The sequence below is a fragment of the Terrapene carolina genome, unplaced genomic scaffold (genome assembly GCF_002925995.2).
Source record: "Terrapene carolina triunguis isolate 2854851 unplaced genomic scaffold, T_m_triunguis-2.0 Scaffold641, whole genome shotgun sequence".
Lineage (NCBI taxonomy): Eukaryota > Metazoa > Chordata > Testudines > Emydidae > Terrapene > Terrapene triunguis.
In genome coordinates this window covers 2087121-2111535 of record NW_020664992.1, presented here as the reverse complement: position 1 = coordinate 2111535, position 24415 = coordinate 2087121, and the positions used below count along the sequence as shown (strand labels likewise).

Sequence of the window (24415 nt, the reverse complement as noted above, 5' to 3'; positions counted from 1 at the left end):
ATGGGAGTTTGTATTTTTCATGGGGTTGAGGGAGAATCAGGCCCCAGTTGCATTTTAGCAGAAATAGAAAAATGCATTCTTTAACTCTACAGTCCGAACATGATTAACAGCTCACAGATCAGCTTATTAGCCTGGCTGTGTACCCAACACCTCCTGCCAGCCAGCATCTCATGCAACTGTGCATGGCCACCATGTGTCTATAGCTGCTAAATGTCTTCCGGCCAGACAACTGCCCTACTAGACTTCTCCCCCTACTGCATAAGTGGTTCCTCACTGCTGCTGGTTACCTCCCTACTGTATTTCCTCCCAGACCTTCCCAGTCTGCCCCTTCCCTAAGGAGCTCCACTTACAGCTACCACTAGTCACTTGGTTTCCCCCAGACCTGCACATGTAACTAGGGAAGTGCCTTCAAGTCCTTTTCTCTAAGAATTGTTTAAAATCAAGAATGAAAGGGTTAAACAAGTTTGTCCCTCTGATCTATCCTGTTTTTTAATCCCTGTTCCAGGAGCATGTTTATTGCCATTTGCCAAACTGGCTAGAGTGGTCCAACAGTGTCACCTAGTGGTATGAAATCAAATTATGAAGACTTCAACGCAAAGAGAAGATAACTCATAACTTTCTCAACCAAGGTCATCTTATATACCGTCTTATTGCAGTTAAAACAAAAACATGAATTAGGCTTCAGCCTTAGAGTTCAAAGTAAATTACAATGCTTTATTGAATACAAATGTTTCATACTTAGCAAGATTGGAAGAAAGTAGAATATTTTACACCTCTATAAAAATATAGATAGGACTAATTCTCAAGTGAATACAGTACAGAGAATAAACTACTGTAGGAATAAACCTCCCCCCCATTCAAATTATTATTTGTAAAATAAATCCTGTCAAGTTTAAAAATGTACTAAAAGCTTTGCTAGAAACCAGTTCCCAGAAAGAATCCCACTGTTTGTCTAGTTTTCTTAGATTTTGTATGTGTAAGTCTCACAGTTGTAACTATTAAAAAAAGATCTCTAGCAGTTTGGTACAAGTAGGGTTTAATAACTGTCAAAAGGCCTTACAAAAAAGTTATTTGCATTTTTAAGTGAATCAGAAGAGGGAATGAAATCTAAAAGTAGAAAAAAGTCACCTCAGAAAAAGCACATGGAATGCAAGAGTAATGCCCTGCAGACTCCTGTGAAAGGGGTGGCTTGTCTTCAAGAGTATCGTCAGTCATGATTGGGTTTGATCTGCACTACTATTCCAGCAAGGGGCACACTGGTGCATTAACCAGCCAGAGGGCTGTACTACCTCTTAATTCCAGTTTAGAATTAGTTGTGTATACAGGAGAGCAGAGTGCAAAGTAAGAAGTTTTCCACTCATCAAGAGCAAGCAAATAAAAAGAATTACATTGCATTCTGTGTACTTAATATATTTTAGTTGCTAGATACTAAGAACAAAGAAAATTAGTGTTTTCATGAGGAAAACATCCCAGCTGTGCCCTTTACATGTATTAAAGTGCATTCAGTCATCATTTTTAAAGCAGGCTTGCAAGTCACTTTGGAATTGGTCCCTAAGCACTGCAGTAGCATTCATAGTGGTAATAATAGTGTATTACAGAAAGTGTTTACTACCACCTTTGGGAGTACAGTGGAATCCTGCAAACTACTGTTACTGGAATAAGTGCCAAAGCACAAAAAGAATAAAATACAATGACCAGGGTATAGAATAGATCTGTGTTCTCATGCTGTAAATTGTGATTACCTGATGTAGGAACAGCTGTCCCACACCAAGGGATCAAACATGTTTCCATACAGCTAGATATGATCTTTGCAGGTTTCTAGTGTACTTTTCTACCTCATATCTGTACATTCTGTTGTTCCCTAATGTGTCAACGTGCAGGACAGCATCACTTTCACAGAGGGCAGCTGCTTGTTAAAAGCTAATACACCAATTTAAGGCCCAGCACCTTGCAGCAAGTTTTCTAGTGAAAGACCAATTTATTCTTCATCTTCATCCTCTTCCTCATAGTAACGATTCCTCTTGATCTGTTCTTCCACAGACAAATCTTCCACATCTTCACCTTCCCAGAACACAACATCTTTGGATTTGCTATTCTGGCTAGGGGATAATTCCTTAGCAGGGACCATGTTCAATAAGCTGAAATGTTTAGGAGAGTTGGAGTCAAATATTTCTTTATTTGGAGATGGCTGCTGCACTGTGGCGTTTTCTTCCTCATCTGTCTCCATACCCACCTGACCATTCTGTACCAAGTTCTCTTCCCTGTCTGCCTTGATATCGGACACCTCCCTTCCTCTTTCTTCCTCCAATTCTTTATTCTTCTCTTCAGTGTTCTGGATGTTCCCATTCTCAGCTCTTTTTTCCATTCGCTTTCTTTCCATCACTGCCTCACTCTCTAGTTCTTCATTTTGTTTGAACGTGACCTTATCTGCTTTGGAAGGAGAAGATACGTTCTCTGTTTTATGGCCTTTAACAGACATTGTTCTAAATGAAGCTGCTACTGTAAATGGACGGCTTCTTTCCTTCAGTGAGGATGTTCTTCGTAGCTTTTTGAGATCCAGGTCCACATCCTCCTGCACATCTGGCTTCGACACTTCATCTTCTGGGGGCCACTTTGGCTTAAATACTTTGATACCCTCTTCCAATGCACTTCCTTGACTACCTAGCTCTGATGGAGGTGGCCAGGCAATCCTCAGTTTCTTTGTTTCTGCTGGTTTCTCTTCCCTTCCAGGCAAAGCTGCAGCTTTTGCTTCCATGCTAGCTGCAAGAACTCCCACCTTTGCAATTGGGGCATCCTCTACTCCCGGACTTTGAGGGCCTTCTATTGTATTTACAGTGTGGGCAGATTTCTCCAGGGACTCTTCATTCTCAGTTTTGCTTACCCATAGTTCCTTGTGCGGTTTGTGCCCAAAACCTTCATCATAGTTGCCTTTGGCTTTAAAGAGCTGATTGAAGTGAGGCTTGCAATAAATATTCCCACGTAGAGATGCATATGTTCCAAGACTGTTCAAGAAAACAAGATGTTAGCACTTTGCATGTCTCTCAATCAGTTGTAGATTAAGGCCCAAATTTTAGCTAGATCACTGAAAAACTTGGCATTAAACATCTCAAAGTTTTTAGAAAAGCAAGTTTTATAGTGTGTTGACCTGGTGTCGCCAGAGGAAAGGTCCTACCCAGTATAAAAAAGGCATTTCTATGGGTTTTCCTCTTAAGTGCTCAAAGATCTTTACAGCAGGTAGGTATTATCCCCATCTTACAGATAGGAAAACTAGTATAGAGAATTCAAGTGACATGTCCAAGGTCATGCTCAAGTTAGCAGCAGACCTGGGAGTAGAACCTGACTCCCAGGCCCTTGCTCAATCAACTAGACTACAGCTGCCTGTATTCACAGATGAACATTTGCACAGTATCGTATTCAGCTTCCTGTTATGTTTTAGGAAGGTTGAATTTCCTTCTAAAGGACTGACACACTCATATACCTCACCCTCTGCACAGATTACCTGAGTTTGCTATTGCAATGTGAACAGCGGAAGCAGCTGATATGAAACACCTGCTGGTTGGCAAAGAGACGTTCCATTGGGTACACTGTCTTCTGACACGCAACACAGGTTTCCTTCACTGGCAACTGAAACTTCTAAGGGAAGAAAAGAGGGCTTGTTAACTGGATAAGAACTAGTGTGTGAGGAGACTTGACTTGGGTTTTGTCCAAGACTTCCAGAGTTCTCAGAAACAACTTACTTAATAGTTAATAATTAGCAGCTCTGAACCCTACTTGTACCCTGTACCCTACTTGAGTAAAGCAGACCTATTACAGGCTCATTGCCTTGGTTTGATAGCAAGAGCCTATCCTGCATTCTCCCTCTCTGCTCTCCTATCACCTAAACCTCGGAGGTAAAACAATAGTCAAGAATTGACAGTGGAAGTGTTAAAATTCTCACATGGGTCATAAAGTAAGCTCTATCAAGCCATTCCCAAGAGACTGAGTAAATCTACACTGAAATTGAACACCTGCAACTGGCCTGTGTCAGCCGACTTGGGCTCAAGGGCTGTAAATTTTTAGTGTAGACATTCAGGTTCCTGCTTGAGGCCAAATGCCTACACTGACATTTTACAGCTCTGCAGGCTGAGCCCTGCAAGCTAGAGTCAGCTGACATAGGCCAGCCACAGGTGTTTAATACCTTGTATGTCCTAGCCTCTCTGCCTCAAACCTGCTGATAGGGAAAGATGAGGAAGTGGGGAAAATACAAGAGGGGATAAGTTTAAAAAAAACAAAAACAAACAAAAAAAACCAGTGAGATGAACAGCAATACAAGAAGCTCAGTGGGGGGAACAAGTAATGAGAAGGCCAAACAAACATATGGGGGGGGGAGAGGAGAGAAGAGGACGACAGGAGGGGAACAGTTTGCTCAAAGGTTTAGGCTGAGTAAGTTTTACTAAATGCTTATGGCTTTAGGAATGAAGGCGGCTCATTTAGGCAACTTTCCATACAAACTCTGATTAAGCCAGTAATTTATTCCTACAGCCTGCTTTTAAAAAGTTAGTCTCAGTAGTTCAGGGCAGCAAGAAATGTATCTAACCCCATATGAAAAATTTCAGAGCTCCAGCAAAGCCACTAGCTACACACAGCTTTTAGGGATTTGCAGTTTCACTAAAATTAAAGTTACACAACAGATAACTAAAGTTAACCCTGATGTTGACAGACTAGTAACAGTGCGTGTACTCCATCAGAGGCAACATCCCATAAAAGTTAAGAAATATCTTAAGGATAAACTAGTAAGTATCAAGTGTCAGCATTGTGCTACTCGGGAATAACCTCAGAATGTGTCTCCTGACAGCATCAAGGAGGTGATATTCTATGTCCACCAAAGAGGTCACCTGATGCTCCTCACTCCTTAACACACCTACTAGAGGCGACTTAACATGGAAGCTTAATAAAGAGGAAAATGGCATATTGAATATCCAGTCAAAAAGCTGGCCCTTCTGGACTGACCTGATTGCAACAGCTTTTCTAGCAACAGAATAGAAAGTTACCTAGGTCCAGTGTCAAAGGGGTACAGAAAATCACACTTAGATACAGTCAACTTTGTTGCAAAGAAATGTTCTACTACAAGTTTACTAAAAGCCTTTAAGAGAAGGATATGATGGTTAAGGGATATGGAAGCAGGAAGTGCAACATCACAAGAGACAGTTACAGGGGTTGGTGTCTAGTTTGTATTTTAAATAAAATGATGACATGGTTAAGAACTGAAGGTTATGATAGATGAGGATCAGGTTGCTGAACAGAGCCAGTTGATTTAAACTGGTTTGTCACAACTTTAATGTTGCACATAATTAGGCAGTTTGCTATATATTATTTCTAGTCTAATGCACTTAGATTGGGAACTTTAAAAATAAACTTTGATATTAGGTATTTGAAATTACACTAAGGGACTAATCCATACTGAGAACTTGATCGAAAACCTCAAAAAACTCCCAGAGCCTTAAGAGATTTATTTATTTTTAAAAGGGAACTTCAAGACACTGACCCTTTGCACCAATGTTCTCACCTCTGTGTAAGTGAGTCAGTGCAAGCTCTAGAACACGCCACTGAAGTTTACTAGCCCAGACGAAGATCTACTCACCCACCCTTGCCACAAAAAGGAACAAGGTATTACTAACTTCCTTACCAATAAAAGTTGCCCTTCTTCCCAAGACAGCATAACTGCAAGGCTGCACTGCATAGTGCTAGCATGTGTTATTGCAATACACGTCCCCATCTAAGAGGAGGAACTTACATGGTTATACAGTGACCCCTGTTGGTCTGCTGAAGAGGTGGTTTTTTGGGGTGAAGAGAGAAAAATTTCCTTTCTGGGCATTACTATACATAGCTACTACAGGAGGAGGGTGAAGCCCAGTTAATAAAAAAAGGAGAGCTGGAGAGATAGCCGAGAGTTGAGCTCACATTAGAAGGGAAGCAGAAGGCAGGAGTAGAGATTAGGAACCAGGAACAGGAAACAGAAGCTGGAAGAGAAATAGGAACCTTACATGAAATCAACAGCATCTGGGCTGTTCTCTAAAAACTGCAGCAACAACTATTAATAAAGGTAGAGATCCAAGTTGGGTTTTATCATGTGAGCAGATTCTTTTGAAATAAGCACAAAGAACCATAAACTTAAAGGATAAGCAGATTACATATGAACACACACTGGAATACCTTCCAAGTTATACAGTCCTAAAGGCATTTTTGCCATCTCAAATTTTGCACATACAGCACCTTTCAGAAGAGGTGCTCACAGCACTGTGATATTAATTAAATCTTGCTATCTTCTTAAATAAAAGAAATACTATACCTATCCCTCTTTTACAGAAGGGGGGAAAATGCAGAGTGGTGAAGTGATGTGCCCAAGAGTAACATAGGAAGTCTGTGGCAGAGCAGGGATAAGACTTCCTATTTCAGACAGCATGTGTGAAGAGGATGCACCTCACATCACGTTATTGAGATATCATTAAAGTGCTCATCACATAACATCTGTGTGCCTCAAAGTGAGAAAATAAATCCCTGTCCAAAAATTCTCCATCGCTTCCTCAGCTACAGTTATATTGGGGTTGTTCTTGCCTGTTTATATCCCAGAAAGTCATGAGCAGATCTACAGCCATCACTACCGAAGGAAGGCTTGGGTAAAGAGAGGAGCAGCATACTGGGCTCTAAAGATGATAAAACTGGGACTCATCCCGATCTCCAGTGGAAGGGAATTTCACATCTAAGGGCTTGCCTCTGAGAATGCCAGGACTCCAGCTCCTATGAGTTATACACTGAGCTCCCTCAGCTATGAATACCTTCTTGATTGCAGCTGCTATCATGGTTGAGGTGAGGAGGAAGGCAGACAGCGAGGCCCCAGGGTGGGTTTTAAAGATTAGCATCAGGACCTAGATGAAAATCTCTAGGAACTCTGACTTAAGGAAAGCCAAGAGCTTGTCAATGCAAGACCTACATCCAGATTTCTGTACTCAAAACTTCTCCTCCCATCCCAGAAGCAAATTAGTATTCCCATACGGTCACTGGAACAGTGCCCCTTTAACAATATGGCAGCTGTCAGCAGGCAGCTCACAAACTCCATCATTAAAGAACTAAATTACAATTGTGTTGAGATGCTTTTCCATTCAGAACTCAAAACCCTATGCTGAGCACTGGGCAAAGTTCCTTTATATCCAGTCTCTTTTCTGTCAGGAGTTAGTTCCAGCATGAGGTTTGTTTTTTTTTTAAAAGATGTCAAAATAAAGACTTAAACTCCAGCTTTGCCCTATGGTAAAGAGCTCTCTGCTGAAGAGAGTTTGCATATTGATGGATCAATAGCATAAGATCCCCTGGGAGTGCAAACACAGATTCATAGGCTGGATTGAGTCCATGTTACAATCAGATTTGCTTAAGTATTAACTGTTGCTAGTGCTTAGGAAATAAATAGCTACCATACCTTCACTACTTTTGGTGGAGAGGTGTCAGTCTGGTTGGCTGGTTTGGAATCAGAGCTCTGCTGTTTTGTGTAGACACGTCTCTTGGCTTCAGTCTCACTCTGCGAGTTTAGTTCAACTGGGGAAGGGAGGGGAAGGAAAGTTCTGTTAAACTCATTTTTAAAAGCCACGAGAAACTCCTAGGAAGTTCAGTCTGGTAAGACCATGTAGCAATTATGCCAGAGAAAGGCTTAAAGGTCTGTCTATTCCTAAACGTGTATGACTAAAGCATTAGTGCCAGAGCAAGCAAATATATTTACTCATCTTTTTCTGCACTGAAATTATCAAATGATTGAGAGGCTGTGTTGAGGGAATGAGATAGCTGCCAGCTTCTCAGTATGCACTAACCTCGTTTCTGGGAAATATGGCTCCAGTTTAATAAAATGGTTAAGCACATGCCTAAAGTTAAGCTTGAAGTCAATGGGCTATAAACATGTGCTTAAATACCTTTGGAAGGCACTTTAGTCAATTACTGCTAATATATTTATTGACTAATCTGTTGGCTACAGTGCTTGCTGTATTTGGCTCTGGAACACTAAGTCCAAATGGTGGGAGAATTGCACTGCTGCGGTTAAATATAAAGCCTTTATCAAGCAAGCATTAAAGCTGTCTCAGTACTACAGTTAAAAACCAATTTATAAACCTGATAAAAATTCCCAGGTCTTGAGCTGGGCTGAGGTTTTAGCACAAGATTTTTACTGGAAAAATCCCAAGAATCTGAAGGGGTTGCAAGTGTTGAATTAAGACTACTATATTCAAAAGTAACAATCTTTAAAAACATTTAAAAAAACAGAGTCCCAATTTATGAATAAGATCTTCTCCTTCTGGGCTATCATATGACAAGTTTCATAATCAGCAAATTCTACAGCCAATTTCTAAACCACTGGAAATGGGAGTTTATAAGACAAGGCTGACCATTACAGGCCCATGAACAAATGTCCACTTTAACCAAACAACTGGCTTATATGTGCTACAAAATTACAAGAAGGCGCCTAGATAATGTGAGTGGGCTTCCATTATGCGTGTTAGGATCTGAGTTCTTATGCTCAGATTGCTTCATAAAGTTAAATGAAATCCAGTCTTGAGCAGCATATCCCTGTGATTAAATGGGAAGCCTGATGCTTCCTCCAGAAGCTTTGGGTTCTAAGGGCAAACTCATCTTGACATAAGCATGGCATACAAGTAGACAGTGCCAACACATCCTCCCATCCACCTGCCCACTCTATATTTATTGGGCTAGGAGAATGAGTGCTTACTGGTGCCATCTTCAGAAAGATTGGAGTGGAAACCCAGACTCTTCTCCCTGAAGAAAACCTGCAAAAGTAATGTTATACTGTGAACCATATGGAAGTCAGCTGGGCTCACCAGTTAACAGACTCAAATTTATAAACGGATAATCACGGCATGAGTAGCAAAATAACGGGCAATTAATAGAACAATAAAACAGAAAATCCTGTTTACCAGCCAGTGTCCACCCTAAGCTAAGAACTTCAACGATGCTAGCACTGGCTACAAAACATATGTTCTGGATTTCTCACCTTCAGGACCTCCCTCACTGCCACTTCTTGAGTAGTGGAGGATACATAGGAGCCTAAGTGACTGTTGATTTTGGAAGTTTCCCCCTAAAACTACAAGCTGTGATGCTCCCAGTTCAGAACAAACTTGCTTGGTCTGTCTTCTACATCCTTCTTTAGAAAAGAATTTACAAATGTCACTGTTTTATACCTTCTGCTCAGCTCACACATATAAATACTCTGAAGTACAAGATTCTTTCATTAACAGAACTGTTGACGCAGCCTAGTATAAACTTGGTTCAGATACGGAATAATTTACATACCAGGTGAAAAGCTCAATGCAGGTTCTAGAGGGCTATTTTAACCTGGTTCTCTCTCTATGTTAAATAAAATATAGCTTAAATATACTTACACACTGAGGAACTAAAATGCCATAATGAGATTAACTGCAGAACCTCATTAATTCACACTAATGACTGAAAGACCCATTGCAAAGGATTGCACTTTGGAAATTAATGAGGAAGTAAACAAACAAGTCCGGATAACATACTTTGTTCATTTGACTAGTTTAATTTTAATGATACTTCCTAATAAGCATTCCACACTTTACTTTGTACCCATAACAAAGATAATTTTTAACCACTCTGTTACTGAAACTTTGGGATGTACAGGATGAGGAAAGCAGTGATTTTTTGCACTTGAATTATGAGTGTACAAGTAAGCGAGGTTCTGTTGAACCTCTCTCTTTCTCCAGAAATTTCTGCCATTTAATAGGTGTGTCCTGGACAGTACTAGATTTATCCTGCAGTGATGTCAAAGTGACCATCCTACTACCACACAACAGTCTATTTAATGTAGGTTCTTACACTGTGCTCCTATTACACATCAAGTCAGTCACTAAAGGAATGCCTATAAATTAAAGTAACTTCACTCTCAGAGCTAACAGAGAGAGGGTTTTAGTCAAACCTTCCGTTCAACAGCAGAAAGTCTAACAGAGAGAAACTGCTTTTATTTAATAGGTTTCCTTTTAAGAGGCTCCCCTTGGTGGCTGCTTTCCCACCCCACAACAAGCTAAAATGTGAAGACTCGCTCAGTTCCCAGCAAGAAGCTGAAAGCAACAGTCTGGCTGCCTGCTGAGGGAAGTCCGGAAAGGTTTAAAAGCCCTCCCAGCATTAGGCTACCACGTGTTCAGAAAGCCCGTAATGCACTGTATTTGAATTACAATTGTTTAGCTACTTTTATTCCCTTCTACCATCCCCCCAATTTAAGTCACAGATGCCTTGAGACTTTATATAATTACTGTCCCCTTATTCACACAATAAAGTACCCATTTTAAAACTAAGTTTAAACAGCAGGAACAAAAAAGCTAATCAGATTGCCAGTTACATTAACCAAGATCTGGCAACTCTGCGGCACTGACCCACTTTCAAGTCATTGTGACCCGGTACTTTGCACTGACATCTTCTCTCATCTGAGGCTCCCCAAGCACTTTACCAGAAATTTAAGTGTGCAAGCAAAGCACCTAAAAGGTGTTTTCCCCATTTTACAGATGGGGAAAATGGCACAGAAGAGTATAGTGGCTTGCCCAAAGGTCACTCAGGAATGGCAGAGTCAGAAATAAGACTCAGGAGGCCCCACTTCCAGTCTGCTGCTGCTATTAGATAATGCTTCTTCCTCCCATGTTCTTAATATGCCACCATTATGAAATTCAAGGATTCTGCCACATCAAGAACATTTACTATATTTGACAAACTCAAGCGCAACCCCCTCTAGATAAAATTGTAAAAAAATAGCTAGATATTCTGCACACAAAGAACTTTTTATTTAGAGTCTTACAAATTAAAATTTCTCTTGCCTGTTTGTAATTACCATCCTAAATTTTGATCATCTCAAAATCATGAGTCACACAGCATGCAGATAATTTGTATCAGCCAATACAGCTCAATTTCCAGATGCTTGTTGTGTATCTTCAAACAGTTCCATTTCAAGGAGAGTTCTTGATCCTCAATCAATATGAGCACATCTTACCTTATCCCCATCCTGATGGGAAACGGAGTCCTCAGGACTTGGTGGCACATTCTCCTTCTGCTCAGATTTGTAACTCTTTATTTCACTGTCACTGGCTTGAATCTCATTCTATAGAACAACAAAGGAATTGAGTGTTGACATTCCTTTTCCCTTAGAGTGAGAGAGCTTTCCATGTTTCTTCTTAAAAGAAGTCTTGTGAATACTATGTCCTGTAACACACAGCTGATGACTAAAGGCAAGAGGACAAAGGAGTCGACAAATATTTGATGGGTGAAATACACCAAGGTAGGAGAGGAAGTTTAGGATAATAAAGGGAGTATAACTTTTATTCCATGCCATCATCACAGTATCAAAATACCTTTCCACCAAAAACCAACCAAGTCTTTCCTTAAAGCCAACTTCTTTCTTTCTTGTTGTCACTCCGGATAATTCCACATCTTCCCTTACCTGAAATGCTGCCCCATATATTTTATTTTATTTAGGTCATAAGCACTTCAGGGCAAGGAACATGTATTATTCTCTAATGCACTATGAAAGTGAGTTCTACTCTAGCTTCAGTGCATGCCAACCAGCCAGGTGACAAATTGGACGTTCATCTTTCTCAAAGTTTGTCTCATTTCAGGAAGTTTTACAGAAAAGTCTTTCAAATTTTCATCTAAAAAAACCCCAGAGAAATCTCATGCTTCTTTTGCTGATCAATCAGTAGACTCTGTGGCAATGCAAGGCTCATGCCTTTCATGAGACAGCCTTTCTGTGGCAGGGGAAAGAAATTGCCAAGCATCAGGAGCATATTGGACATCAAAAAGCCTTAAAAAAAAAAAAATAGGGATTTATATGCTAGTACCTATCTCTTTGAACCTTAGTGTTTAATATGACAGGTCTTTAAATACAAGTAATTTTTCCAAGTATTTTTTGCAGTGTTATGAAGGGATTATGCTATCACACTTACAACAGAAGAAAATATATAGCATACTTAAGGCTTGTCTACACTGGCACTTTACAGCGCTGCAACTTTCTCACCCAGGGGTGTGAAAACACCCCCCGAGCGCAGCAAGTTTTAGAGCTGTAAAGCGCCAGTGTAGACAGTGCACCAGTGCTGGTCGCTGCGCCCTTTGTGGAGGTGGGTTGTTTAAAAAAAAAAAAAAAAAGAGTGCTGGGAGAGCTCTCTTCCAACACTCTGCTGCAACTACACAAGCCACATTAAAGCACTGCTGCGGCAGCGCTTTAACCAGGGCCGGCTCTGGCTTTTTTGCAGCCCTAGGCAAAAAAGCCACCGGCCGCCCCACCATTGCGGCAGGGGAGGGCGCAGAGCCCGGCCGGGGCTCTCCGCTCTCCCCAGCAGCCAGAGCGCCGGGGGGAGGGCGGAGAGCCCCCGGCGGCAAGCCCGGCCAGGGCCCCCCGCTCTCCCCGACCGGCCGGAGCGCCGGGGGGGGGAGGGTGGCGAGCCCGGCCGGGGCTCCCCGCTCTCCCCGACCGGCCGGAGCGCCGGGGGGAGGGTGGCGAGCCCAGTCGCGGCCCCGCTCTCGGGCCGGAGCGCCCCGCCGCGCCGCCCCCCTCCAGGCGCTGCCCCAAGCACATGCTTGGTGGGCTGGTGCCTGGAGCCGGCCCTGGCTTTAACGTTGCCAGTGTAGACAAGCCCTTGGTCCTGATCAGGTGCTGTCTACACAACAGACAACCCTCAAAAGAGTTCTCTCCCCAAAAAGGTTAATAGTTCTGTTTTATAGCATATATGGGCCTGGACCTTGCTTTAAGATTTTACCGGTATTTCAGCTGGATACATACAGGATGAAGTAGGAAAGTACAAATTGCATACTTCCACACCAGCAAGATCCATTGTGCCCCCTGACAGTGGGGAATACAAGGAATTCATAGGGGGAAGATAGCTCTCAGTGATTCTGCCAAGGAATAAGAGCCATAGCTTCCACTGGCTTATTTGAAAATGATTGTAAACATTGCTGTAGCTGTAGCCATTTGCATCCACACGTAGCTACAATCAATGTTAAGAGGCCACGATAGAATCCTGCTGGGAGTGACTGAGGGTGATAATCTATATAGCATAGGCTCAGCCAGCAGAGGCATTCAAAGATGCTCTGCTCACCAAGCAGATGGGACACCAAGCCAGACTAGTGTTCCAGCTGCTGTGGTTTGGACTTCACTGGGAACAAAACCTAAAGGAGTCCATTTGTTAAACTGGCTGGCTGCTGGCTTCTAGGGAATGGTTTAGTCAGTGAACCCCAGCCATTTCTGTTACAAAACTAGAAAAGACAATTTAGCAAACTGAATGTAACACAGGGAAGCATGATCTAAAATCTGCTATTAGCGGTTAAGCAGATTTATTACATTGGCTGAAAGTAATTGCAGCTCATGCCATTAAGTTTACTTCAATTACTGCCCAAGGGCTTGAGAATTAGACCCACACTGCATATGGCATGGAGAAATCCCTTCAGCTTGGGCTGGGGTGTTCCAGCATCAAGATTCAAAATGCATCTCTAGATATAGACACTTCTAAGAACCACAAGCACTTCCCAAGCTTAACTTGGAGACTCTTCAACACTGGAGGCCAAAAAGTCACCAGTCTAGTTTCTCTACCTAGAATATTGTCATCCACTTGGAATGTATGGCTATAAAGGACACAAGTTCAACAAAAGCCTCTAACATTAAACAAAGCAACTGATGGTTCCAATTGACATACCCCTTCTTTCTGGTGCATAAGCTTAGACTCTTGCTGTTTCTTTAGCTACAATACCGTTTGCTGTGATTCACTAGCTTCTCATTTCCTGTTCAGTTATCTGGCCAACGAGGACAGCTCAGATCTTTGTAATAGCACAGGTAAGAAATAACAGGCTGAGTTCATTTGAATAGATGAGAAAAGGGATGTGAAGAGGAATGGTTGCAAAGGGGAAGATGGCTGGTTATAAAGCACAGGACTGTGTCAGGAGATCTGAACTCTGTTGTATTATCTTGGGTAAGTCACTTCATCTCACTGTGTCTCACTTTCCCCTAAATCACAGGGGGTTCATAAGATTACATTTCATTAGTGTTTTTAAAGCATGCAGAGATCCTAAGATACAGAGTGCTACAGACATGCAGAATAAAAGAAGCCAGTTGCATTTCAAAGGAGGGTCTTCAGATAGCATGTCACCAGTTGGGTCTTCAGAAAGTATCAAGATTATTTCAGGAAAGGGCAAGTACACATCTCTTGCTGCAGTTTTCTCAATTCTTCAGAGCAGAAGACAGCTTTTAATTCCAAGTGAGACAATGAATACTCTGTTCTCATCAAACATGAGAACATTACATTTTAATAGCCTAGTTTCCATCAGAACCATTTACTAGCCTCAGGGCTACACCAGTAGGACACCCACTACTTCACAGATAGACGTACCACGTGGCCTGTGGAGTTGCCTTGCTTGGACACAGCTGCCTGGTACTTTGCCAGTCTATCTTTTATTGAAGTTTCTGTTAGGTGAGGCATCTCCAGGTTTCTTCTACTCTCTGGCTTGTCTGGGCTGAATGTTGGAGAGCTACAGACCAGGTGATCTGGAACAAGGATGTTATATGGTTAGAGTAAGTGCTATTCATAAGTGAAGCACTGAATAGTAAAATCTTCTGTTCAAAGAGATTCAGGTCTCTTCTTCCTCCACTCTCAAAATGCACGGGAATCCCAGACTTGAGAGGTGTTCTACCCCATGGCTTATGCTATACCAGGAGTACCAGTCTACCCCAGCAAATACAACTGATTACTAAAAGCAGCACCTCAGAATGTGCAGTTAACATCTGCTTTGGCACAATCCAGCCAGTAAACTCCTGAACAGTAAAGATAGTAAAAACAATCTGTACTTAGAAGAACATATAGGCATTATCAAGCAGATAGCAGGTGAGAAGTGCTGAGGAGAACAAATGGGTTCAAATACATTTAACCCAGAAAAGAATGGTAATGCAAGATTGTTCATTACACCAATAATGTACTCAGGGTTGGGGGTTTTTTTTGGGGGGGGGGGGGGAAGAAAAAAGAGAAAAAAAAAAAAAAAAAAGGGTTATAAAAAAAAAAAAAAAAGGTGAAGCTTAACCCTCCACTACTAATAAATCCCCAAATATACCACTTACATGGTGTCTTCCATCTGAAGATCTCAAAACAAAAACACTTCATAAAACAACTAAACCTAATTTCACATCATGCTGGCAAGATGGGCGGGAACTATCCATTTTACATAGGAGGAGAAGAACAGAGATTAGGTGTTTTGTCCAAGGCCACAGTGGTAGACCTGTTAATAGTACCCAGATCTCTTAACTCCCAGGGCTCTGTCACAGATTACCAAGCCATCCTTTCTCCACATCAGTTCACCACTATCTTACAGCCTTTATTTTAGACAGGGAAAAGATTTAAGGGCCCAGCACCTCTGATTATTCAACTAACTAGCTTCCCAATTAAGGTCCACTTACATAATAGTTTTGACCACGATGTGGAGAACTAGAAATGAAGAGGCTTTTCACTAACTAACCCAGCCGCAAATGAAAAATTCATTTTAATTTAGAAGGCACAATGTTTTACTAGGATGTACAATGGTAAGAATTGGTACCTTTCATTGCGCTCTCTCTAGCCTGGCTCAGATAAGGGTATTGTTTGCAGCACTAGGAAGTGAAGTTCAATGCTAGCCATAGGCTGGAAACATAGGAGTTGCATTTAAAGCTATAGTTCTAACAAAAGCTGTGTAAAGATACCTGGACAATACAAGGTAGTGTTCATGAGTCAAGAATTCCATAGCAGGTGCATAACTTTTGGAGGGATTTAAAGCAACATGAAGAATTTCACAGTACTGGGTCACAAGGGAAATACTGGCAGGCAGGGAATTAGGGAGAAGAGTGTTTATTATTTCTCTGGTTTCTAAATTAAGTTTATTTTCCAAGAGAAGAAGTACCACCATCTAATAGAACATGGGACGAGGAATCAAGAGATATGGCTTCTATTAGCTCTGCTATGAAGTTTTTTCTCCCATGCCCCAGTTTCTCTGTAGGATCCTGGAGAAAGATACGGGGTGCAAAGATATTATGTAAAAAAAAGCTTAGTTTATTAGTGTTCATAAACATCATCATCAATAATTCCTAGCTCTTATCTAGCACTTATCAGTAGATCTCAAAGCACTTTACAAAGGAGGTCAGTATCATTATTCCCATTTTACAGATGGGGAAAACAGGTGAAGCAATTTGCCCAAGGTCACCCAGCAGGAGAGTGGCAGAGTAGGGAATAAGAACCCAGCTCCTTTGAGTCCCAATCCAGTGCTCAAGGGCCACACTGCCTCGAGCCTCAGATGGAAGGCTTTCTATCTCCTTCCTCTGCCAGACAACGTTATTTCCCTCCTATTACATGCACAAAAGGGAGTTGTTTTAATGCACAGGCCCAAATGGCTTGAGACTACCAACCTGAAGCATTATGGCTCCTCTCTCCAGAGCAGATGTCAAGGTCCTCTGAAGAGAAGCTGTTTTCAGAGATTCTCCTGCTACCTGCAGTCCTACTCTGGTCCCGAAAAATCTGTAAGACAAAACCCACCTATGAGCTGTCTGGACAAGGCAGAGATTGTTGTGCATAATCCTTTGAGATGCATAGGTGTCTCTAGCAAATCTCCTTTACTGGACTAAACAAATCTAGCAGATGATGTCCTATTTAAGCAATATCAAGTTTGGTCACAGGATACCTACCTCTCCAGACATATCCATAGATGCCTTTTGATTGTGAAAAACAACTAGAATGCCATATGGTAGATGCTGATCTCCAGTACATAACCTACAAGCTAGATGTCCAGAGAAGGAGATATATAAGCACTCATACCAGTTTGTAAATTAACAGTTTACAAGCTTAGTAAAAATCATTTCATCAAGATGTGAAATTAAGAAAGAGAGAAATAGGTTTTAAGATACCAATACATCATCATTACCATTCAGTAACTACAAAGGAGAACAAAAACTTTAGCAGATGACTACAGTTACATTTTATATCAATCAATAAGCACAACCTATCAGAGTCAGACTGACCCCCAAATTAGGTCTGGTAGTCAGGCTGACACTTCAATAGGTTGGTGCTGGACAGAAATAGCCTCAGATCTCCAGGATAAACCAGCAACCACATGGCTGTGATGCTGGATGTAATGCCTCTATATAAATCCATGGTACACCCACACCTTGAATACCATGTGCAGATCGGGTCGCTCCATTTCAAAAAAGTTACTAGAATTGGAAAAGGTACAGAGAAGGGGAACAAAAAATGATGAGGGGTATGGAACAGGTTCCACATGAGGAGAGATTAAAAAGACTGGAACTTTTCAGTTAAAAAAGACTACTAAGGGAGGAATATGATAGAGGTCTATAAAAATCATGAATGGTGTGGAGAAAGTGAATAAGGAAGTGTTATTTACCCTTTCACAAGAACCAGGGGTCACCCAATTAAATTAATAGGCAGCAGGTTTAAAACAAACAAAAGGAAGTACTTCGTCACATAACTCAGTGTCAGCCTGTGAAACTTGCTGCCACGGGATGTTGTGAAGGCCAAAACTATAACTGGGTTCAAAAAAAAAAAAAAAAAAAAAAAAAAAAAAAAAAAAAAAAAAAAAAAGGAAAGAAGTTCCTGCAGGATAGGTCCATCAATGACAATTAGCCAGGATGGTCAAGGATGCGACCCCATGCTCTGGCAGTCCCTAAGCCTGACTGCCAGATGCTGGGATAGGATGGATCGCTCAATTACTGCCTTGTTCATTCTGAAGCATCCAACATTGGCTGCTGTTAGAAGACAGATACTGAACTAGATGGACCATCGATCTGACCTAGTATGGCCATTCCTATGCCAGGGTGTTTTGTACTAGCAGCATAGACAGATTCTCTGGTCAGCTCCTTCAGATTTGATACATATTTGCTGCAATCAACCCTCAAATGGCTCCCTATAAAACTTTTTAATGCACAATAAAAAAAAAATCCAACAATTATAGAAATAAGTTTCAACAGCTCCTCTGAATTCTCTGTGGTGTTCAGAGTTTAATTTGCCTACACCAAGACTGGATGTTTTCACAGCTGAAAGTCAACCTATAAAAACAGCAGGAGGAGATGAGAGCTCTCTTCTCCCCAGGAAGAGTTAAGTCTCAGAGCTCACTGGAATTAAGGGGGGGGGGGGGAGCGGAGATTTGGCAAAACACTCCAACCACACGTTTCTTTTCCTGCTTCCAACAATTTTCTCATTTTCTGGTCACCAAACTGATAGAAATTCCAGTTTTATACTAACAGAGCTGCACTGTAAGATAATCACTGTGAAAAATCAGGCCTCTTTAGCACACAGAACAGAGGAACTTCACCAGGAAAGGAAAATGCAGTTGGAAAATCCCTTGTTTTCCATTAGCAAGGTTAGAAATTTTATGTTTCTAGAGTTTAGAAAATTGCTAATGTTTCTTATTGGAAAAGCATTTTACTGAAACAAATCTTTTCCTTCTGGTGAAGGTACTGACAGATGCACCCAAGCGGAGCCTACGCACTTCTAGGAATTTGCAGACTCCTCAGTCATCTCCAAGATTTGCTTGCACATTCTTGTTGAGTTTCACCACCACTACCACACTGAGCCAACACTCTGAAATGCCTGAAACCTTACAGTTTGGGATTAAAGTATAGACAACAGTTTTTCTTTTCTCCCAGTACATGAAGCAGAGTATTTTAGGTTGAGATTTTTGGGAGAGCGCTGCTAAGGAATAGTGTCCTTTTGGGGGGTGGGAGGGGAGAAGGTGAACATCGGCTGCATTAGCCTATTGAAAGTTCCTACTAGCATAAATTTGGAGACATATCTGACATCTAGTTTGCAGAGTTAAACACAAAGTTCATGCTTCTTTATATTGGGTGTGGTTAGCAGAAAGGAAGGTGGAACAAAAGTTCTTACAAGGGCACAATATGACCCAGGAAGAAAGTTTAATTGGTCAGGTAAGTGCATCTGGAAGTACTAAAGAACAGCAGTTCTCTTAAACCAGAAGCTCTCAGGTATATAACTAAAATCTTGTGAGTATCTGGATTCCACTCTCATTTAGATGACAAACAATCCTTTTTAAGAACAGAGATGCCTAAGTCTAGAAGCTTTCTTGAGGAGTGGTTTCCTCCTCCTCCTCTCTACATACCCCATCCTCCTTCCTGTCAGCAGACTGGAACTGATTTGAACAAACTTTCCCTGAAATCTTCGCTCAGAGATTATGTAGACTAAACACATCAACAGAAATAAATTAAAAAGCTAGGGTTTCCTGAAGCTCAAAGTAAAATTCTTTCATGATGCTTTTAAACCAGATTGGGCAAAATACTCCCCAGTGTTGTAATTCATTCCATTGTGCATGAAAGCACACTGTACTGGCTATCCTACCAACCAGAGCAAAACCTGGTCACAGCCCCCAAGGAGTTTACAATCTGGAGACAGGTGCTGAAGTAACTATGGTTCTGCTTAGCAGGGAGTTGAGTGATTCAAAGTTTGAGAGGTATAGTCCTTTCTTTTGTTCATCTTATGCCATCATGGGAACAAATGGACACTAGTTATAGGGCAGTAAGTTTAGAATAGAGGGAAATACCACTTCACTCAGTATATTGTCAAACTGGAATTCACTGCAGCAGGAAATCAGAGTCAAATACTGGAAGTAGACAGTGTCATGACTGTAGCTATGCAGTAACATAACAAGTGTACTAATGTCTCAAGCCAATCTCCTCAGCCCTCCCCAACAACTGTACATGTGCATTTGTGGGGGGAGGGAGAAAGGACTGGGGAGAAATACCTTCACCTGATTCAGTAAGACACTTGCCACAAACTCGCTGTGACACCTTGGGCAAAGTACTATACTTTGCTGCACCTCAGTTTCCCCATCTGTAAAATGGGGTATGCAAAAAAAAAATATTTTTTTTTTTAAACCAATTTCTGAAAAGGCCCAAGTTTCTTGGATGAAAGATGCTGCAAGTGCAGTGTTGCCATTCCATTTGGTCTTTTGCCCAACAACTCATCTTGCTTTAGGCAAACCACACCTAATTTATATAGCAACATAAGAATACAAGTCACTGCATATCAGATTAACAGTGCCAAAAAGAACAAGTACCTGCCTCAGAACAACTCAAAAGGGACAATCGTATCTTAACGCTTGATTGGAATGTTTTACGTTATGCTCCCCCTGACTTTCTTCTACTACTTGCGCTTGTGTGCCTTATCTGATGTGAGTCACTGTGACACACTGAAGTATCTTTGAAATTGCCAAAGACTTGAGACATTAGAACCAATAAGTAATAAAGGAAAGCTGGTCTTTTGCTTCAGGCATCGGTTTGAGTCCCACACCCGCTTCTTAGGCAGGCTGCTACTGATATGCTTAGAAGTACTTTTTTCCCAAAGATGCAATAAACATTTGTCTTGCTTCTGAGATTCAGAAGCTGGATCAAAATCTGAACAGAAAAGAAGAACTTGTGCAGGCGGTGCGGCATCCCTGGGCAAAATTTAATCCAGCCATTTTTTTGTTCAGTTTTGAGAGTCTGGATAGTTTTGTTTCTACAAACAGATGCAGGTGAGGACATAAGGGGCAGGGACAGCCAGGACCATCAGTTTAGGAGCTATCCATGTTCAATTACAGAACTGAGCACACTGCACTTTGAAACTACCCAGACTTGTGCTGCTTCTCCAGCTGTTCCCAACTATAATGCAACTAAAGTATATCCCTATGCTGCATGACTGTATCTGCATGATATCACCCTCATGCTCCCTAAAATTTCCAGGGCCAGAAAACTTACAGAAGTGCTTTTTAGTTGCAACAAAGGCCTTTCCCCTTCATTTTAAAAAACGTAGACATCTTATTTTATAAGTTTGATTGAGGGAGGGAATGCATGTGCAAAATGAATTTTGAGTGGACAAAAATGGAATTTAAGGGAAGAATCCTTCAAAGTTTCAGGACTTTCAGAACTGCTGGGGTCAATTTCTGTATTAGCCAGTTTGCTGTGACTGAATTTCAAATAACGACTTATCTATGACATACAGTTACCAATTCCAGCTGTTAAAGACGAGTAGTTTGGTCAGCTCAAAAACACTTCCTTCCCCCAATGCTCACATACAGTTACTCAAGTTTGGCTGGAAAACTGGTACTTTCCTGTGGAGTTTTCATGTGCTCTGGAAACTTGTGCCCATGAGAATGAATTCCTGAGAAGAAATCTCCAAAGTCACACCTTGCTACTGCTCCTTGTAATTAGCACCTTAGGGATGGAGTCAATAGCAAAGGCAGCTCTTACAAATTTTAATGAGAACTAAGAACTCAGATTTAAACGGTTACTGTGAGAAACCATTTTGAATGCCTATATTCTGACCAAATATTCAGCCTAATCCAAAGATTCTGTCCCCCAAGCCCCCTTTTATTTCATATCTAAAGTAAATATCTCCCCTGTCCAAGTTTTTGCTTTGTTTTACTGAATAATCTAATAAAACCATCATGAGTAAAACAAAGGCAGAAATAATAAGAAATTATGAGAAAACTGGAGAATCCACCAGCATTAAGGCCCCAGGACTCTGTTGTAAGTCACTGGCATATGCAACTCATTTTCTAGTTAAGCAATTCTCCCTGGGGACAAAATCTGCAGTCCACATGCAGGATCAAATTTCATGAGCAATTGTAGGAAAATGCAAGCCCTGTGCGTTTGCAAGTCAAAACTAGTAAAGGCATGAGCTCGTCTAGCTATTTTCTCTGTGAGAGGATTTTCTTTGATAGGAAACATTTATTCAGATACACAGATGAGAGGACAGCAAAGAGGAGATGGAGTTTCAGCTCAGTACAATATACAGTGAGCCCTTAGACTTTCCCTGTAGCTTTGGCAGACCTTCCTGTCCCACAGCAGTGGGTGTTAAGCTATTCACAAAGGGAGCTTAATAGTTTTATTTAAAAAAAAACAAAAAAAAACACACACACACACACACAAATCATGTTTAAATGACTCACTGCTCAGTGCCCATAGGAGAAATTAAGAAGCAGTCAGCCCCACCTTGCTTTAAAAAAAAATTTTTTACTCAAATACCAGTCCATTCTGTGTTTTCGATTGGATCCAACCAAAAATGAGAGAAATAATCTATCCATCCCAGATTAACATGTTAAAAGAAGAATTCCCTGCTATTGTGGAACTGCAACAGAGAGTCAGTGACTCAAGGTGAGTGAGGTAATATATTTTATTGGACCAACTTCTGTTGGCGAGAGAGACAAGCTTTGAAGCCCTGTGTAAGCTCAAAAACTTGTCTCTCTCAGCAACAGAAGTTGGTCCAATAAAAGTTATTACCTCACCCATCTCGTCTCTCTAATACCCTAGGATCAACACAGTTACAAGATTGAATACATGGAGAGTCAGTGACATTCACAGAGTTTTCAGCTCTTTAGCACCAACCACTTCAAAATACATTTTTCAGCTTCAGTAATGAATAAAACTGCCATTTGTACAGTTAATAGCTCTGAACCACCCCCTGCAGAGAGTTTTCAGATGCCCAGGAGGCAGTTAATTTTTAGCCTCTTAAGGTCTGAAGTTATATAATCCTTACCTTTGTTTGAGTTGCATCGCCCTTCTCAAACATCATCTTTAGTTTGTTTAGTGGGATGTTATATTTCTCTATCTTCCCCGAAGAGTCCGGGTTTTCACTGGCCTCAGGTTTGCCTACTTCTTGTCTGGATTCTCTTACACAATTTTCCATTTTATCACTCTCCAATGAGTAGATCTTAGACTCCTTGCTGTCAACACTTGGATATTTCAATTGGTCAAAGGCTCCAGAAGGCGATCGGAGTTGAGATTTAGTATAGACCCTTGATGTTTGGTCAGTTTCTGCTTCAGAAGCAGGGTTGGTTTCTACTCCAACACTGGGGCTGGGAACCTTCTGCCTAACCTCAGTACAGTTGCTTTGTAGGGTTTCTGTCCCAGACTCTGTTCCCAATATTGGATTCTCCCACTTCTTCTTTAACACACTCAGAGTCCCCCTTTTAAAATGAGGAGGAAGATTTTCTGTGTTCTAAAAAGAACAAGAAGTTAATGCCAGTCAAACTGCCTGATGAAGCATTAAAGCACTTCTTTTCTGTACAAAAGGAAGTAAAGACTCAGTGCTGATCTTAGCCCGCTGCTCTTTCAGACAGCTGTGAATAGTTACAACTGTGCCACATGGAGAAAGCATCTAAGATAGGGGAGGGGGGAGAAGAGAAAAGCTAGAAGCTGAAGCAGGAAGTGATCAAACAGGATGGCCTTATAAGGAAAAAATGGGAATCAAGGTCTAATGAGAGTTAAAGACACAAAAGGCTTGAATCCACACACTAAGGAAATCTAACAGAATCAACACCAGTAGACTTTAGAATTAGAGACTTATGTTAACAATGGGAAAAGCAGGCACATGTGGAGGGGTGCTATGCCACATGTTGCAATGTTTTCCATCTGCTCTAAGGGAAGCAGGGAGAACAATTAACTATCTATTCCAAGAACTAAAGATTATCTTTCAGAAACCACTATTACTTTGGATTTATGCATTTCTACTTTCAGTTAGTGGCAGCATTTCAGTGCCAACAGGCCTCTAAACACAATATTTTACACCACCCAATACAAATTAAACATTACAATTCTTTTTCATCCATTTATAAAATCTGATCATATAGTGGAATATTTAATTCTTCTACTAAAGGTAACATTGTGATCACTGAATGACACACACTCATGCACATAAATTACATCCTACAAGCATTGCCACACTACTGCCATAAACCAACAGAACATATTCTGGGTTAGCTGATAGTGACCCACAGCAATACTACCCCTCAGATTCAAGTACCTTCAGACTACTTCTGCTCAACAGTGATTACCCCATGTACAAACAACAGAACCCCGCATTTAGCAAATTCACATCTAATACCTGCCAGCGCTGCATTTTTGTGGTCTGTTCCTTATGGATCCTACCATAAGTGAAACTAACTGCAAGTAGAACAGGTCTGCAAGGCTTTAGGGAATTAAACAGGATTAGCAGCTATATTGGGATTTAAGTCTCTCACCCCATTACTCTTCTAGTCACATTCTGAATGCTTCTTTACAAACTAACTAGAATCCACCTAAGCTTCAGGAAAAGATCAGTTTATTTTGCTCACTGTATTTAAAGCAAGTACCAAAGTTGTAGGGAAAATGGCACAATGTATTAAAGAGGTAACAAAGGTCCCCCACGTGAAGGGTTTTCAGAACAAAATTAGACACTGAAGTTCCTGCAGCTAAAGTCTCCTTGAATCCCAGGTGCACTGCTGCATATGGAGTTCTGGCATGCATCATACCATGAGTCATTCTGTGCTTAGGCTCTGCTTTGCCCTGCCCTGCCCATACAAGTGATGCAATAGCTTCCAGTAGTGAGCTGGC

General features: G+C 41.2%; 1 protein-coding gene across 2 annotated transcripts in view; it reads right to left on the bottom strand.

Moving 5' to 3' along the window:
- Nucleotides 1-693: 693 nt before the first annotated feature.
- Nucleotides 694-24415, bottom strand: part of LIMA1 (LIM domain and actin binding 1) — a 39090-nt gene continuing 15368 nt past the window's right edge. The window contains exons 4-11 of one of the 2 annotated variants that reach the window (XM_026659576.1): nt 22581-23042; nt 16448-16556; nt 14412-14566; nt 11030-11137; nt 8744-8801; nt 7451-7566; nt 3500-3633; nt 694-3002 (exon numbers count right to left, since the gene is read on the bottom strand). In XM_026659576.1, coding sequence (XP_026515361.1) covers nt 1979-3002; nt 3500-3633; nt 7451-7566; nt 8744-8801; nt 11030-11137; nt 14412-14566; nt 16448-16556; nt 22581-23042 — 2166 coding nt within the window. In that variant the 3' untranslated portion in view covers nt 694-1978. The remainder of the gene's footprint in view (nt 3003-3499; nt 3634-7450; nt 7567-8743; nt 8802-11029; nt 11138-14411; nt 14567-16447; nt 16557-22580; nt 23043-24415) is intronic. The other variant, XM_026659577.1, reaches the window with a different exon arrangement.